Below are 17557 nucleotides of genomic sequence, written 5' to 3'. Positions count from 1 at the left end.
CTATGTCCCTCTGTCATTAAGTCTCAGAATGATGGGCTAGAAATAGACATCATTTGTTCCACAAGCTGACTGAGTATTTGCTAAGTCTGGGAGGCAGGCTACAAAGACAAGGGAGACAGGGTTCCAGCCTTCAAGTAGCTTAACCTCTATCAAGAGAAACCAACAGATGTCTAAAATACGTGATGCACAGAAGCAGAAGTATGTTCTTCCAGTGGTCATTCATTTTTATACCCCCTCCCCGTATGTTACAGGTGGCTTTGGGAGACACTTTGAAAGGAGTAAGTGAAAGAGTAAATGAACGAATTAACAAACAGTGCAAAGAGCATTCAAAAGGAAAGGAGGACAGGTAACAAAGGCCTAATAATGGGAGAATTATAATCAGAATGGAGGTGAATAAAATGCTAGAAACACTGAAGGGAAGAGAGGGATACAGGAGGACAAAAACTACAGGAGGACGAAAACTCTCCTAAAATAAAGTCAACATTCCTTCTAAATACTACAGTACTACTTCAAAGACATTAAAAAAAAAAAAGAGGACAGATTATCAGTCTTCGGGTCTTCTGAGAGGAGATTAAACATCTCATGGATTCTTTCAGAGAAAAAGAAAAAAAGAGGAAAGGGTCCCAGGATGCTTCCAAATCTGGGTTTAAGGGTGAAACTGGGCTGACACCTCTATCAACCACCTTCTGTATTCAACCTCAAGGTATAAAATATTTGCCACCCACGTGAAAATTCAGATGACCCTTGAACAAAGCGGGGGTTAGGGGCGCCGACCCTCCGCACAGTCAAAAATCCATGTAGGATTTACAGTCAGCCCTCGGTATGTGCGAGGTTCCTCCACACCTGCGATTCTATACCCGCAGATCATGTAGCGCTGTAGAGTTTACTACTGAAAAACGTCCACGTGTATGTGGACGTGTGCAGTTCAAACCCATGTTGTTCAAGAGTCAGCTGCGGGTTCCTCTTTCCTCTCTTCCCGGGAACAAGCATCTGCGTTCTGTCCTCCGGGGTAAGAGAGTAGAGCCCAAGGTCTCCATGCTGAACCTCAGTGCTTGGTCTGCAACGAGACTTAAAACCACCAACCTTCTCCCAGGTGTGATTCTTAAAAACAATTCCTGAGTCAACACTGAGCAGATATCACCTTGACCTGGCACCTTTTCAAAGTTGGTTGTTAATGAGATCACCTTTGTATTACTTGCTCCTCAGAGAGCCAGAAATTTACTGCAAAAAAGAGAGGGCTAGAGGGCTACTCTCCGGAAAGAGTGAGTCTTAAAACCACTGCCGAACATCTGGGAGCGAGGAAGGTTAACCTCCGCGTCAGGAGAGGCTTCGACAGTTAACTTCTAAAAAGCTTCACGTATTTGCCTGAATGAAAAAGGCCACTTGCTTTTCCTATCTCCCTCCAAGTAATTTGAAATTGTATGATCTGCTTGAGAAAATTAATTCTGCTAACTTAAATCTTCTAGCACTTTTTCATTCATCTGATATGCTAAAATACTTAGTGACTTGATGCAAACACACATTTAATTAGCATGATTTCCTCCTCTTGGCCCTTCTCTCACATTTAATTTTGTTTAAGAATTCCCTGGCAGTCCAGTGGTTAGGACTCCGCACTTCCACTCCAAGGGGCTCGGGTTCGATCCCTGGCTGGGGAACGAAGATCCCGCAGCCTGCACAGTCCAGCCAAAAAAATAAAGAAATAATAATAATAAAATACTTTTTAAAAAAAGCAGTTAATTTGGTTTCAAAACACATAATGAAATTGGTTCTAAATGAAGTTTTCTTTCAATAACAAGTTTCAAAACTTGTTCACAGCAACTGAAGAAGCCGTCCCTTCCTGCATAAAACCTACCAAGTATCCTGGTGGGTCTGAGGGCATTTGTGCAGCCCTGAGAAAGGAGAGCGAGGAAGATTCTGGGGCTGGTCAGGAAAAAATAAATCTACCGAGAAAATGGCTGAGGCTAAAAATGGAGTCCAAGCACATGCACATGGAGGGGAAGAATCAGACAACATTCCACGCCTGTGTGTGGCCAGCTCCCCTCAAGTCCTGCCCTCCCAGTCACCTGGGCATGTTGGTACCCCGCCTCCAACTGTCACCGAATCCTTCCCTGACCCGGGTCACTTCGGGGTCACATGAGATTAAGAGGAACCAAATCACAGTAAAATACCAGTTTCTCTGCTACCGTGCTGGTCTTTCATATAAAAAGGAAAGAATGAATGGACTGACAATTCTCCAGTTGTGAAGGTGAACCACTTAACCTTCAGAGCAGCTTTAAGCTCTCCTCAGTCTACAAACTCCACATATACTAGAAGTTCCTACAGCGTAAGTCGAGAAAACAAAATGTATTTTCACTTTTCCATAGATTTCCAAGCCTAGTGACAAAACAGACTCCATAGTTTACTAACTGGAATGCTTCTACTGTAAGATTTTTCCTTAAAATGCTGCTGCTGTTACAAAAACCAGTGAACCCAAACGTAGCCTCTGGAGAGCAGCTTTCGTAAACGGCTTTCCTTGTAGTTTCCTTTAACGCCTGCTTTTGGAGAAGCATAACAAGGTTGAAAAGTCATAAATAATGCTTCATGGAAAGAGCCTCTCTTTGTCCTAACTGCAAGTTAAATCTTCATGAATCCTGCTAAAGAATATTCCTAAGGCCTGTGGCACAGACAAACATCAGGATACAAGCACTGGCTCTCGATCTCCAGACTCCAGGCCTGCCGCCACTGCTGCCCTTCCCCTCTGCTCAGTCTGTGAACGCTGCCCAGCGGCCTGTCCTTCCTCTTGGGCCCCTCCGGGCCCGCGGCGCTCCCTGCGGCCCGAATAAGGAACGCCATCCCCCATACCCACCCACCGCGCCTCCCTCGGGAAGGTCCGGGCTGCCCAGAGCCCTTCGCCTGCTTTCTGTCTCTCACAGCTTAATGAACAAAGGCACAACCTGCTTTTTCACAGGCATCATCTTCTCTCCCTCTCGGCTAGGGTGTAAAAATGCGTAAGAGAAAGAGGAGGTGGCATACGAGTACTGATGGGAAAGAGAGGGTAACACACAGCTATACCAAAACAGGTGCTGTAACAGGTGTGTGTAAAGAAAGTTGTAGAGTGCAGGGGGAACAGCTGACTCTGCCTGGGGGAGTGAAGGGAAGCAGTACATAACTGCAGGGACCAGATCACGAGGATGAGGTGATTCAGGCTGGTGCTCCAGATACACATAGAATCTCTGATGGTTCAAAAGCAAGGGTGTGACCTAATCAAATTCATATGCCTTGGTGGCAGGGCTGTAGAGCCAGGGAGACTAGTTAGTGGTTGTGGCTTGATTCGAGCTGAGAGGGGAACTGGTGACACATGCACCCGTAATCAGAACTGCCATGGACCGATGTCCGCTTAACGTGTCTCCTTGGGAAAAACAGTCTCTTTGTGAACACCGTGAAGTCTTTTTCAGTGGTGGCATTATTAAACCAGGAAAAGAAGCCACTCCTGTCAGTTTTCTATTCTGACAACTGTCCAGGGTCCACAAAGCACCAGCCCCTTTGCAGAAAGGGCTGCTCAGGGTCCCGGCCATTTGCCAAATATGCCCCCTACACTGTCTTCCTGGGCTCACGAAGTCTGAGTTGGAAGTGAAGATGGCTGTCCTGAAGCCAAACATTCAAGTCAAACAAACGGGCTGGTGGGGGACTGACTGCCCAAGATCCCGGACCCGGTAGTGAAGCTCTTTCCCTTTAAACAATTTCATTGGTTCCTGATCTTGGATGCCTTTACACAAGGCAAGCCAGGCCTGGCCCCTTCCAAGTGTCTCTCAGAGTCTTACTCCTCCCAGATCCTTCTTCCTAGCCTGTTAACTACCGCCTTCATGTACTCAATCTCAAATAACCTAAAAGGGGCCCTCATTTCCAACTTATAAAGAGCTGTCAAGTGGAGAATTTTTTTCACCTTAGAAATAAGATGCAGTAAGTTGACATCTTAATTTGTAGTCCTACCGAAAACTTTACTTTTTATTATAAATCCTTCTATCTCAAAAGCGACGTAATACTTTCTTCAATTGTAACTTTCTATGATTTTTTTTTTAATTTTTACTTTATATTGGACTATGATTTTCACAAGAGTAACATATATGCAAGGTATAATTAATACCAACGTGTTTTCCATTTACCAAATAACACATTACCTCTTATCCTGAGACAAGTTTATCAGAACAGCATACCTATGACAGTAACGTGAATATCATTAAGGCCGTGCTGGCTTTGCTACGTTTAAATTCAACATTATGTAAAATGCACTGCTGCGAGGATCTGAGAGCAGCCGCACAGCCTGATAAAATCAGAAGGCAGCCAGGACTTCAGCCACATGACAGGCTAACAGGCAGAAAGAGGTCCCACAGCTCTGAGCCCAAAAGGCAGGTCGTCTATTTCTGCTACAATGGCTGTGCCCTGCCTCTCGCCAAGGACCCCCTTCAGCTCCTGTCTTACCCGCTCCCCTCCTGGTCCACAGCTCCCAGCCACGTCCTCCCTCACAGGTCCGCCCCGGCAGATGCCACCCCCTGCAATGGCACGCGTGTGCCCGTGTGGCGAGGACGGCCAGCAAGGAGGCCAGCCCTGCCCCCACCAGCGCAAACGGCCACCTCTGGTCCACTTTCTCACATCACGCCCATCCTCATTCCTCCCCGGAGTCCAGAGGCCCTTCCAGACGGGGCTCCGTCTCTGCCTCCGGACGCCTCACCTCTTTCACGTGGGTGTGAAAGGACACCGACATGTCCAGGAGGATCTTCCGCTGCTCAACTCGCCGAACAAAATCTTGTATCCGGTCCTCGAGCTGATGGGCGGCCTGATAGATCTCTTCCGGGTCACATTCCCCAGTCTGAGCCAGCTGCTCTGCTGCTTCTAGTAACTTATCCGCATTGGTGTATGTGTTCTGCGCAAGAGAACATTCAGAGACACAGAAGGTGAATAAAAGACAAACTGGCCAGGCTGGGAGCCATAATACACTGGAACAGAGTCAGCGTGTGATGTTCCTTTCTGTAAATCAAACAGAGAAAAGAGGAGGGGAAGAGATGATTTTAGGAGTTCAGAACATCTCCATGAGCAGCCTTTTCCATTCTCGTTTGAGGCTGTAAAAACCCTGAACCTCACGGCAAAGCCCTTCCGTCTGAGGCAGCGATGGGGTATCTGGTAGGCAGCTGCTGGCCGTCTCGTGACTCATAAAGGGCTTTGGGCCTTCTGCTGCCGCGCAGCCAGAAGACAGCGCGTAGCCACAAACGCCTACCTCACTTTTCCTCCTGGTTTTATGACAGAGTGCAGAGTTCCAGTTTTGTGTCTTTCAGTATGATATGCCGCTTTAGGATAATTCCCCAAGATCAAGTGAAAAGTTACGTTGCAAACAAACACAAGCTGCTGCCTCTTTTCACATGTTTCTACTTATCAGTAATTCTGTGCTTATCTTTCCTCTACTTCGGGGGATACGTTTTGTAAAGAAAAAGGAAATAATAACTACAATGGCTATAAAGTAGCCAGAGAGCTGAGAGTTGAGTATCAATTGGGTGTCTAAAATACTCTGAAAATTACTGTTTTAATTCTTGATAAGCGAGGCTGCAAATGGCTTCCTCAAATCAACAGGTTTGTTAAGAGACCCGACAGTGTTCGAGGGACCTGCTGGCCAGAGGGCTGCCGACGGGGACGGGGAGCAGTCCAGCCGGGTGGGGGACCTCAGTGCAAGAAAGAACAGAATTCAGGCCCCGAGAAGCCCAGAAGAGGCATGCGGCTCCCCGTGAGACACTGGCTGAGCCCTTCGTCCTTCTCCTTCCCCAGCATTTCAGCCCCACAGCCGAGCAGGGTCGGCACCTCATGGGTGAGATGGGGGTGGCCCCAGGTGTGCGAAGGCGCCCCTGTGGGGAGTCCGAGCCTGATGGGGCACAGGGTGCCCCTGCACTGGGAAGCCTCCCAGATGGAGACTGGTGACCTCCAGGGGTAATAACCTACTAATAAGCCAATGCATCAGGATGATGAGAGGCGGGTTCCTCATTCTGGAGAAGGAGAGTACTTGAGTCAACTCTGCAACGCTGGACTGGAACTGGAGGATCCACGTACGTCCACGGTTTTCAAGAGACACGTGTGTAAGTGCGCACGTACCCTCATGTCCCTCCTCCGCCCCCCATCCACCAAGAGGGCCTGGGAACAGCGATGGCCCAGCAGCACTAAGCATGGTAGCACCCAGATCTCCACTTGTAAGCACCATTCTGCTCTGGAGGGAACCAGGGCTCCGTGGAGAAATGGCGGACTCCAGGGTTGGGGTGAGACAAAGTACAAGATGAATCTGTGACATCTTACCGTGCCCCAAAGCAAGGAGAAGCCCAAGCACAATGTGGACAGGAGACAGAAGCCAGCTTGAGGAGGCGCATGCTGGCCAAACGAGGGACAATCTGAGCATCAGAGGGAACAGTGACAGCGATGGAGGATAATCCGTCCACTCAACCGGAAACCAGGAGTAAAACTGGAGGATGGACGGCATAGTTATAGAATTTCAAAGTACCTCCCCACAAAGTACTTGCTAATTACAAAGGGGGAACGACTCACTTTACAACGGAGACATCTGGCAGACACCACCTTAACCCAGGGATCAAAGTGGACACCACAGGTAACAGGACAGAGTAAACTGTGCAACCCTTGAAGGGACAGAGTTAGGAGGACATGGCAGCACTCCCGGGATACACCTGCCGAAGACGTATAACCAGAGTACAGGCATGAGGAAGCATCAAACAAACCCAACGTGAGGGGCATTCTCCAAAACAACGGGCCTCAGAGTTTCCAAAATGTCATGTCACAGAAGTTAAGGAAGGACCAAGGAGCGACTCTAGGCTGAAGGACACTAAGATGTGACGACTAAGTGTCACAGGTGGTTTACACTGGATCCGTTAGCTATGAAGGACACGGTGGTCTGAGGGTTAGAAGGTAGCCATGTGTCAGTGTTAATTTCCTGATTCTGATGGCGGTATTACGGCTGTATAGCAGGATGTTGGTAGGAAACACACACTCGAGTCAACGGTTTAGCGTGGCGGGTAGGTTCTTTGTGCTGTATTTCCAACTCTTCTGCAAGTTTAAAAAAAGTTTACAACAGAGTAACATTCAGTGTGATAAGTATGAGGTGATCTCAAAAATGACGCTGACGCACACTTAAAGAGCACGCGAGGCCCAAGCGTCAGGGTGGGGTGGGGTGGAGCGGCCCATCCTGGGCAGGCTCTGAGGGCGTACAGTGTCGACAGGGGATTTAAACGTGACAATAAAGACCAGCTGGAGGGCGGTCTGCTCTTCGTCACCAGCATAGGTCGATGGCTCCCTGCTCCAAGTGTGCCCCTGGCACGAACCCTTACTGGGCGTGGGTCTAAGGGCCTCCCCCGCACTGAGCTGTCTGATCCTAACCACAGCCCCTTTTACAGGTCAGAAGACTGAGGCCAGGAGGCCAATCTCAAGACTCAGAGACCAAGGCTGGCAGGTGGTGGAGCTGGACGCATCCAGGTCTGCCTCAGGGGCCTGGGCTTTCAACAGCCCAGTGTATTGTTCAGCTCACCCCTCACAACGGTGGTTCACGCAGCCCTGCTTCACACGCTGCAGGGCTGACAGTCACCGCCTTCTCCCTGTCCCTCTGGAAAACCATCTTCAGGGGACTTTTCTTTCTTGGTACTATCCAAGTCTCACAAGAATGTTCTGCACTACTAACAAAGGATCCTTCAGAACTCCTAGAAATGATGGGAGAGACGTCAAAGAACGCCGTAAGACTGACCGACATGGCCAGACTCGGAAAATGTCTATGTGCACACTTTACAGAGTCTTTGAAATCATTACGTGGCCTCATCTGAAAAGCACAGTCATTCCCAATCTGACTGCAGAGCTTCAAAGCACAGTTAAAGGGTTTTGTATATATTCACCGTGACCCACTGGGAAGCTAAGCTGTCCTGATTCCTGCGCAGAGCAGACAGTGCACCTGCCCACTTCAAAAGAGCTCTGGAACGACAAAAGCACTTTTCAGAAAAGTCTACTCTCCGTCCTGCGCGACTCTGGCCAGTGATGACTTTGTGACAAGAAGCCCTTCACGCAGAGAATCACCTGGGAGATTCCGAAGGACAGGACAGAAAGACTGTCACGTCAGTACCTGGGTGTCGCCGTGGTGACCCACAGCCTCAGGCTGGATAGGATCAGCCCTCCTCGTGGCCAGACGGACGAGGAAGGAGTTAAACTAGGAATGAGAATCACAGCGATGCGGTAACGATGAGGGATAAGGAAGCCATCGACGACGACACAAAAAGAAGCGACGGAAAATGTCGGGGCCACGAGGAGCCTCAGGGGGCCTCACAACCACATGCAGCATGGATCCGGGATGGGGCCCCGAAGAGGGGGAAAAGAAGGAAACCTGAACGAAGTACGGACTTCAGTTCATCAGTATTAGTTATTAATCCTAACAGTATCGGTTCAATATTACATTCGTATAATATTATATATTATTAGTATGATATTAGATCAATATTAGCTTACTAATGATAACAAATGTACCGCACTAACGAACGGTGTGAGTTTTGATAACAGGGGAAACTGGGTGCAGGGTATGAGAATTCTCTGTATCATCTTCACCATTTGTGTGTGTGTGTGTGGTACGCGGGCCTCTCTCACTGTTGTGGCCTCTCCCGTTGCGGAGCACAGGCTCCGGACGCGCAGGCTCAGCGGCCATGGCTCACAGGCCCAGCCGCTCCGCAGCACGTGGGATCTTCCTGGACCAGGGCACGAACCCGTGTCCCCTGCATCGGCAGGCGGACTCTCAACCACTGCGCCACCAGGGAAGCCCCACCATTTTTCTGTACATCTAAAAGTTGTCTAAGAAAGTTTATTAAAAAGATATGATGTGTATGTATGTACACACACACAGAGAGCAGATTTTTAAAGAACAGCCTTCACCTAGGGAACAGGTCCTGAGCACTGTCCACAGATTCTGTCACCTAGTCCAGCGGTCCCCAACCTTTGTGGCACCAGGGACCGGTTTCGTGGAAGATGCTTTTTCCACGGACGGGGTCGGGGGATGGAGGGAGGATGGTCAGGCGGTCACGCTAGTGATGCGGGCGGCAGAGGAAGCTTCGCTCGCCTGCCCTCCACTCACCTCCCGTTCCTAACAGGCCGCAGACCGGTACCGCTTGCGGACCCCTGACCTAGTTCTTCCCTCCGGGGAGGCTGGCCTCCGGCCCCTCAGCACAGCCCCTGGGCACAGAGAAAGCTCTCCTCACGATGGGCAGCTACCAGCCTCAAGGTTCCTGCTGGGCAGGTTCCGCATACACGTTGCCCCCAGAGGCCTCCGCTCCTCAGAGGCCGCACAGTGAGGTGACATTCCTGGGGACGGTGGCTTTATGGGGATCCACGCTTCCCTGCGGGGCCTCCCAGGACCGTGCCCTGCAGCTCTGAGCAGAGGCGCGACGGGGCCTCGGTGCTGGACGGAGCAGACAGCGTAGCACGCTGTACGCTGCACGTACACACCTGTTAAGAGCCGAGTCCTGTTCTCGCATCTATTGTCACTACAGCCGTGAAGCCGCTTCCCTCTCGAGTTTAGTAAGTGGATCTGCAGGTGACAGAGCCTCCCAACACACGCCAATTCTGAAGGCTTTCCGCCTCTTGGCCAGCAGGTAAAGACAGTTACAACAATCAACGTCCCAAAGGAAGACGTGCATTTCTGAATGATCTGGGACACGAAACAGCACTCATTTCGTCTCACCTCTCATTTCACGCTTGGAGACCCTGAGCCAGTAGGAAGGTCTCCGTGGCTCTCCCTCGGCAAAGCAGTAGGTGCTGCTGGAGCTAGGGTTAGCCCGCGGCCTGTCTGAAACCCAAGGCCAAGGCCTCCCTGTGCACAGAACCTACCCTGGCTCCTTTGGCCATGGAAGAAATGGATCTCCGTGTGTTCATAAACATACGGATGAGAAACACTAGCTTTGGAGCACTTGCTCTGTGCCCCGAAGCAGCCTTGTGACAAGGACACGATTTCACTTCTACTTTATAAACCAGAACACGGAGACAAAGAGGTGCAAAAACTCAGCCAGCAGTCAGGAGAGCTGGGACTGTCCCCAAAACAAAGGCCTCGGCCAGCGGTCCTCTCAGAAGGGAAGGTTGAGTCACTCAATCTTAGACTTACAGCAGGGAGGAGGCGACAAGTAAAGGAGGCTGTTTTTGGGTCTGAAGAGACTGGAGTCCCCTCGTCCACCCACTGCCCTGTCCCCAGGGCATCTCCCCCGGGGCCCAGTTCCTGGTCCATGGGGTGGGGTACCAATCCCTGCAGCGAGGACTGAAGGAGATATACTGTAGGGCCAGGCCGGGGTGCGTCCAAAGAGTTTCCTTTTTTCTTGAGAAATAAATTAAAATTGCACAATGTCCTAGGTCTCAAGAAACACAAGAGCCTTTCAAAGGAGGATCAGACCTTCTCTCCGTACCGTCCACAGCAGCTACAGCCTGGGTCTTACGCAAGATGGCCAGAGGCTATATTTAGAAACTGGTTAAAAAAAAAAAAGGATGGGTTTTCTTGATCTTAGGAAAGGAGGAAAACACAAGCATGTCACGCCTGAATTTCAGGTGTGCCGTAAGTGCCCACGTGCTGTGCTCAGAGCATCCTCCCTGCAAAAGATGAATGAGCTCAGGAGAGACCCCGGGGGTTAGAGAATTGGCCTGATTAGCTTCTGAAAATCCAGAATGAATGGTTAAGGTCTCCTGCTTTCCCGAATGCCACACTTCTTTATCCTGGAAGACATGTTAATCATATCGCACACAAAAGAAGTTACTGACAGAAATGGCTTCCTAGAGAACAACTCTGAGATGTTTACGTCTTTGGAAGGTGATTTGAATCCCAGGGGACAAGCAGACATGAGAGAAGGCACCTACGGGAAGATGCTATGCCAGAGATGTACTGACTCCTATTAGAGACATCTTCTGTGCTCTCAAAACCAGCTTCTTCCTTGAACCAGAATTTTCTCAGCTTTCCTGGCTGCTGTACTCATAGCTTTTTAAATCTAAAAAGGGACGTTAAACTTGGACAATTATTTAGAAGGTAGAAGAGCAGGTGACTGTCAAAGAGCACCTTCCTTGCCCAGTCATTTGCAAAAAGCCTCACGTGGAAAGCATTGTTCATTTCTTTTTTAAAGCTCCTGCGTGAACGTGCAATGTGGTTGCATCTGCCGCGCTCTAGAAATTCATCAGCATGGCGTCATCGGATAGGATCTATCTACTCAACAATCACCGTACGACATACAGAAGGAATGATCTTCAGATTAGTCACGAGGGGGTTCTCGGGTCTGCCGAACCGTGTGCAGAAATGGTCCAACGCTTCCTGATGTGGCTCTAGCAGTGTCTGAAACAGCTGAGACCAGGGGCCTCGCAGCGAAGTCGAGGGCCTGCAGAAGTCACACCGGCTGCACAGCTCACTGCCGCCAAGGACACAAGAGGCTCTTTTCGGGTTCCCCCTTCTCAGAACACTAGAACCGCTCTACACAATAATCTATATTTAGTAGGTTTTAAATGAATTCAACCATAAGACTTCTGACGCTTCGTTTCTGAATCTCTGTCATGTTACTTTACCATGTCATGTTTTGAAGAAGCTGACTTTAAGAAAAATTCATTAAATAAACTGCTAATTCAATATCCTGAAACTAAAGATTGTCTAGAGACAGTTTAGAATTCATTTTACAAAGGACCCCTCAAAACACAACCCCAAGACACACACTAACTCACCTTAAACTTAACTATGAAAAAGAAATTTCTTTTCCCTAAACCCAAAATGTGTTTTACCTTTGTGAGTACGTTTCAGAAAATGAGAAAAGGCTCTTTATTAAGCACTAAAGATGCCTCTCTGTTCCTGTTTTTAAGGTGCCTCCAAAGGCCATTCTGTCCAAAACATACATACATCTAAAGCACGACCGTAGACCTCCCTCTGCCGTAGGACTCGTATTATACTTTGTTTGGACAGAAAGCAATCGAAGACGGGAGGGTAGAGAAGGAAAGGTGGGGAAGGCATTCCCTCCAGTGGCCTCGCCCCCTGCACGAGAGCAAGACTGACGTCGTCTTCTCTGGGAAAAGGCAGACAGCTTTCCATGAATGAAGCTACAAACACAGAGTGTAATCTGGCTCGATACCCAGGCCGCCGTCTAGCCCGAGTCCGCTGCACGTGGTCTTAATAAAGCCCGGCTCCTTGTGCAGCCACTTCACACGACAGACCTCTCCTGGCTTAAAACGCTACCCTCCTCCCTCTCACGCCCCTCAAAGAATCTTTATTAAACAAGCTGGGGGGGCTAGAGAGAGAAGCCCACTCTATTTCTTCAGGTCTACAGCCCCCTCCCAGCTTACTACGTTTAATCTGTTCTTATCATAGAGGGGTCCAGGGTGGCCCCCGGTGTCCTCTGAGGCAGGGCACGTTCCTTTCAGAACGAGCCTGAAGTGGGTCCGTGATGCGCAGTTTCTGCAGGTACACGGGCAGCGAGCACCGGGCTCCAGAACCCCATCAGGGACCACTCGGGCCCCGTCACACGACACACACTGAGCTGGACGCGTGTCTGCGGACAGAAAGGATCAGCGTCTTTCACCCTGAGGCAAGTGGAGGGGATTTACCATACAGGAGGGGCTGGTCCCCGTTCACAGCCAACCACGACAGACTGCTGAATGCCCACTCTGGGCAACGGCACGTCCCTGTGTGCCTCCTGGCTGCAGTTTTATCAGCCAGGGACGCAGAAACCGGAAGGCCGGTGCCAGGGGCGATGGAGGTAAAGTGCACAACACTTCCTCTGAACCAGCGGTATCTAAAACATGCACCAGCATCAAGCGACATTCTCCAAGTGACGGGAGGGCCTATAAACATTTCATGCCAGAAGGAAAAGAACGAAGAGAAGGAGAAGCTGGAGAGGCTGGGCCAAGAGGCCAGAAGTGAGGGGCCAGGTCCCAGCAGGGGGTGGAAATGAGTGCACGGCCAGGTCCAGGGCGGAGCGCTCAGAGCCTGCCCCCCGGCGGGTTTGCAAAGGAGAGAGGCCCGCGGAGAGGGGAGGCTGGGTGTCTGTGCGTGGCTCCCCAGGCCCCGGCAGAATGAACCCCTGGCACACGACTGGTGATTATATGAAGACCAGAGGGAGGGAAACCGGGTGCAGATGTTTGCAAAGTGAGCAAAAGGTGTTTACGTTTAAGGTTTTTGTTTTTTCATGCACAGTTCAGACTTGGGCTTAAGGACTCTCAATTTAAGGAAGAGAGGGTCAGGTACCCCTTAGAGTCCCAGGGTCAATATGCCAAAGATGATAAGAAAGCAGTGAGACCCGGCCGGGGAGCGGCGGCAGCTGACAGGCCCCTGCCTTCCTCTGAAGCAGGGGTAAAGGCAGCCCTCCCTCCGCTCTGGGGCTCGCCCCAGAAACCTCAAGACGCAAACGTGCCCAACAAAGAAAGTGTTTCCCTCTTGCTGCCCCCTGAGCCCCTGTGTTGACGGCTTTGATTGTCATCTTAGATCTGAACAAGTAAGATTACCATGAAAAGATAGGGCGAGGGTCGCCACAGAAGGCACCACAGGAATTAGAGGGAGGGGTCAACAGGTGCTGGACGCACACGAGGACACTCGGCGGGCCAGCGCCTTCACACTGGAACCGAGCCCACAGTCACGGGCGACCTTGCTACTTGGGGCAGGAGCCTGCTCTGGGTCTGGTTGTTTGCAGTCCCACCTCTTAGATTCTTTGGCGCCTGAAGTCTTTGCTCAGAGGATCCAAATCTCACACCCATCCTCAAACCACAAGGCTACAGAGCAGTAGCTTATCTTATGGAAAAACCAAGGGGAGATGGAACACATTTTCCACATTTCTTCTGCTACGAGAGGAAGGCAAAATATTTGCCAGCAACCATAAGTAGGGGCATCACACGTAATGCAGAAAAGAGAAATCCAGAGACCCATCCTGGTGCGGCAAGGCCGCTGAACACGGAGCCTCTTCCATCCCGCTTCTAAGATCAAGAATGCACGAGGCTGGGTGTCACTTTAACTTTACATACAGAGACTTTTGCAGTGTAAAGGCGGTAACTTTTTTTTTTTTTTTTTGCGGTACGCGGGCCTCTCACTGTTGTGGCCTCTCCCGTTGCGGAGCACAGGCTCTGGACGCGCAGGCTCAGCGGCCATGGCTCACGGGCCCAGCCGCTCGGCGGCATGTGGGATCTTCCCGGACCGGGGCATGAACCCGTGTCCTCTGCATCGGCATGCGGACTCTCAAGCACTGAGCCACCAGGGAAGCCCTAAAGGAGGTAACTTTTTAAAGGCATTTTCCCTGAACAGGACTGAAGTGCAGTTTGCTTTCTAATCTCATGACTCTATCTCACATCAGTTTCCTGAACCCTCTGTCATGGAAAACCCATGGACGCACCCACTCCTGCTTATGTTGGCGTTACAGATTTTGAGACTAAATCGTTAGATGTATGTTGACACTCCCCCTTTTATAACTGAAGGCTCTCTTTATTTCTATGACGTCTTTATGCTCTCACGTCTATTTGCTTAACACCAATACTCCTATACCAGTTTTCATTGGCTTAATAGTTGCCTGGTGGATCTTCTTCTAACACTTTACATACTTTCAAAATTCCTGGGTATTTATGTTTTAGGTTTGCCCTTTGAAAACAATACACAGTATGATTTTTAAAGAACTATTCAATCAGAGAATCTTTCTTTTAACAAGTATAATCTATTTTGCATTGACTTTAATTACTGCTATTTGGGGACAAATTGCTACATCTTATTTTGTGATTTCCGACATGATTTTTGTTGTTCTTTCTTTTGCTTCCACTAGACCCATTTTCCTGAGTTTTTACTTATCTGGTTTTCTGTATTTCTTTTCTCTTTATACTTATGGGAAGCGGTGTTTTCTAACCCTGCATTTAGTAGTCATTCAAAAACGCTCACACGCACCCCTGTCTTTACAAATCTAAGATAAGCAACACCTCCTGCCAACCTCCTCAGGACACCTCTCCACCTTCTGTGTTCAAGGCTCCGGGGCTTTGCTTCGTCTTGTTTTTAACTACCACCCAATTCTACCGTCTTGTGTCTAAATGGTCAATCCTTTGATTTACAAACGTATTTACCAATTTCTGTGTTCATTACTGACCTCAAGCCTTTCTTCTCATATTTCCTTTTTATTCATTAAATTAACTCGTTCAACAAATACTGCTGGACGCTTAGCTGCACCACGCCAGCCTTGTTCTAGGCGCTAGTGACAGAGAAGTGAACAACACAAAATCCCTGCACTCGTGGAGTTTAAATTACAGTGGGTGCTTCCATTACTCTGACTAAACTACACACCTCAGTTCTCCTGTAAGTAAGTGAATGGTAAACTCTCTTGGTCTTGGTCTATATTTTATTCTCACTGTTGAACGATAGCTCCACTGGGTGTGGAATTCCAGGTTCAGAGTTCCTTTCCCTCAGGTCTCCATCCCACTGTCTTCCAGAATCTGCAGTTACTGGTGAGAAGTCAGCTAAGAGTCATTCTCACGGTTGTGATTTTGTTATTTCTCTCTCCTTGTTGAGACGCTGCCTTTGGTGTTCCTCCGCTTTACCATAATGTGTCTCAGTTTGGATTCATCCTACAATTTCTTTTGAAAACAACTTCTACCCTAGCTCCTACAGCTTCCACATATATATCATGGCATGGTAATCTCTCCCTCCTTCACTCCTCTTTCTTTCAAAACACAAAACTAAATGAAAGGCACATTTACCAATGTGGGAAAGACCTGGGCGAGATGCCATACATGACACTATCACACACACCTTACTTCCTCTCCAGCAGCCCTCACTGTGCCTACTTTTCAGGTAAAAAAGTTAACCTCAGAAAGGTTAAGAGACTTTTCCAAAGCCACACAGCTGGTGAGCATTACAGCCAACATTCCAACTCCACAAATCTCATGCTCTTAACACACCACACCCCTGCCTCCTGTTTCTGAAGCACATGACTTTAAAAGAAATAGAAAAGGGAAAAGAAATGCGGGCCCATCATTACAGAAATTCAAGGACTGTTATTCCCTGATTATGAACTGGAATTTTACAAACTCGTCAACAGACACTTGTACCATAAATATGGCAAAAATATCCAAGACATTTGTCTGTTTCAAGAACTTCGCATTTATGAAAGGGTCAACCGTCTAAATCATCTTTCGGCCAGGCCATAACAGCTTCATCTGAAATCTGAGCATTCTCTCTGAATCACCTTCAAACCTACGTCATTAAAGCTAAGTCAACAGAGGTGGCGTTAAAACTGTAATTCAAAACCAACCACACAGGTATTTATGGAAGAAAATAGTAAAAGCCATTGTTTTACCTGTGCTACTTCTTCAAAATCTTCATGACGTTTCTGCAAAGCTCTGGCCCGATGGAGAGATTTCCCCACACCTGTATGTTTGCTCAGAAATGCTTCTCCATGGTTCTCAATCCAGTCCAGCACCTACAATGAAATACAGATATACATGCCATCAAAACCATGCCTGCCTCCATCAGTTTTAGGGCTATCCATTAACGATACAGTCTCTTATCTAAACTCTATAAGAAACAAGAAACAAGGGAGAAAAAAAATTGGGAGCAACCGGACAGTAATCAAACACGTTGAGAATTACATCTTCTGTCAGCTTTCCCACCACGATTTTAATCAGCTCTTACTTTAATAGTGCAAGTCTGTCTATGTATAAATATTACATGCAATAATGATTAAATTAAATCTCACCTCAGTTTATGCATGACTGAGCCAACAAAACTGCCTGGGTTTTGTGTGAGATAGTGGTAGTCAAGTCACAGAGGAGCAATTTAACTTAACATTTTTATAAGGCTCAAAGCTTCACAACTCAGACAATTGAAGTTTAATTACAGAGTTCATGTTTTTCTGTCTCTTCTAAAAGACTTGAAACATGTAAGTAAAACCCAGGAAAACAAAACAGCTAAATGCCTCTGTCCTGGTCTTCGAGGATAATTTATTCTATAAACTAAGCTGGTTGTGAAAGCTAAACATCCCATGGACTTAAATACATAAGAGTTCTTGCTAGCTGAAATCCACCACACTAAAGAAAAAGAGTAAAAGTAAAGCAGGGCAACCCAACGTTTTTAAGTCACAGCTGGGGCTGAGTAGTTCACTGGCTACTGCACTTGAGAAGTTGCAAAACGCCAACATCATCAAACAACATATTTAAGACAACATCAAATACACATTCGTCTCCTTCTGATGGAGAGGGGATAACCAGCCAAAAACGAAGTCAGTGACATCTTTAGCCAGAAACTTTCCTTAAAAGATATTTGAATATCTGAGGACATTTGTTCATGTGTTGCAAAGTACTGAAGGCCACCTCGGATTCTGCAGTTAGTAGCCATGGTAACTAAGGATGCAGATCAAAACAATCTTGGACTAAAGACCTGCCTGGAGCCGCACAGCTAGGACTGTGGTCTAGAGGGCAACCTGGAAGGGGCCCAGTCACAGCCCTCCACTAACTGCAAGATTAAGGGGGCCTTAGGGTGGGGAATGCAATGCACAGCTTGGGGAAGACAGTGGATAATACTGCAATAACT

At 48.4% G+C, this 17557-nt stretch overlaps 1 protein-coding gene across 5 annotated transcripts in view; it reads right to left on the bottom strand.

Annotated features, from left to right (window-relative positions):
• TRIO (trio Rho guanine nucleotide exchange factor) overlaps nucleotides 1-17557 on the bottom strand; it is a 372055-nt gene that overhangs the window by 153680 nt on the left and 200818 nt on the right. For all 5 annotated transcript variants that reach the window (XM_060146876.1, XM_060146875.1, XM_060146878.1 and 2 more), the window contains 2 exons: nucleotides 16326-16448; nucleotides 4709-4900 (listed from right to left, as the gene is read on the bottom strand). In XM_060146876.1, the coding sequence (XP_060002859.1) occupies nucleotides 4709-4900; nucleotides 16326-16448 (315 nt within the window). The remainder of the gene's footprint in view (nucleotides 1-4708; nucleotides 4901-16325; nucleotides 16449-17557) is intronic.

Source organism: Lagenorhynchus albirostris, chromosome 3, assembly GCF_949774975.1.
Source record: "Lagenorhynchus albirostris chromosome 3, mLagAlb1.1, whole genome shotgun sequence".
Lineage (NCBI taxonomy): Eukaryota > Metazoa > Chordata > Mammalia > Artiodactyla > Delphinidae > Lagenorhynchus > Lagenorhynchus albirostris.
This window is presented reverse-complemented; position numbering and strand designations above follow the sequence as displayed.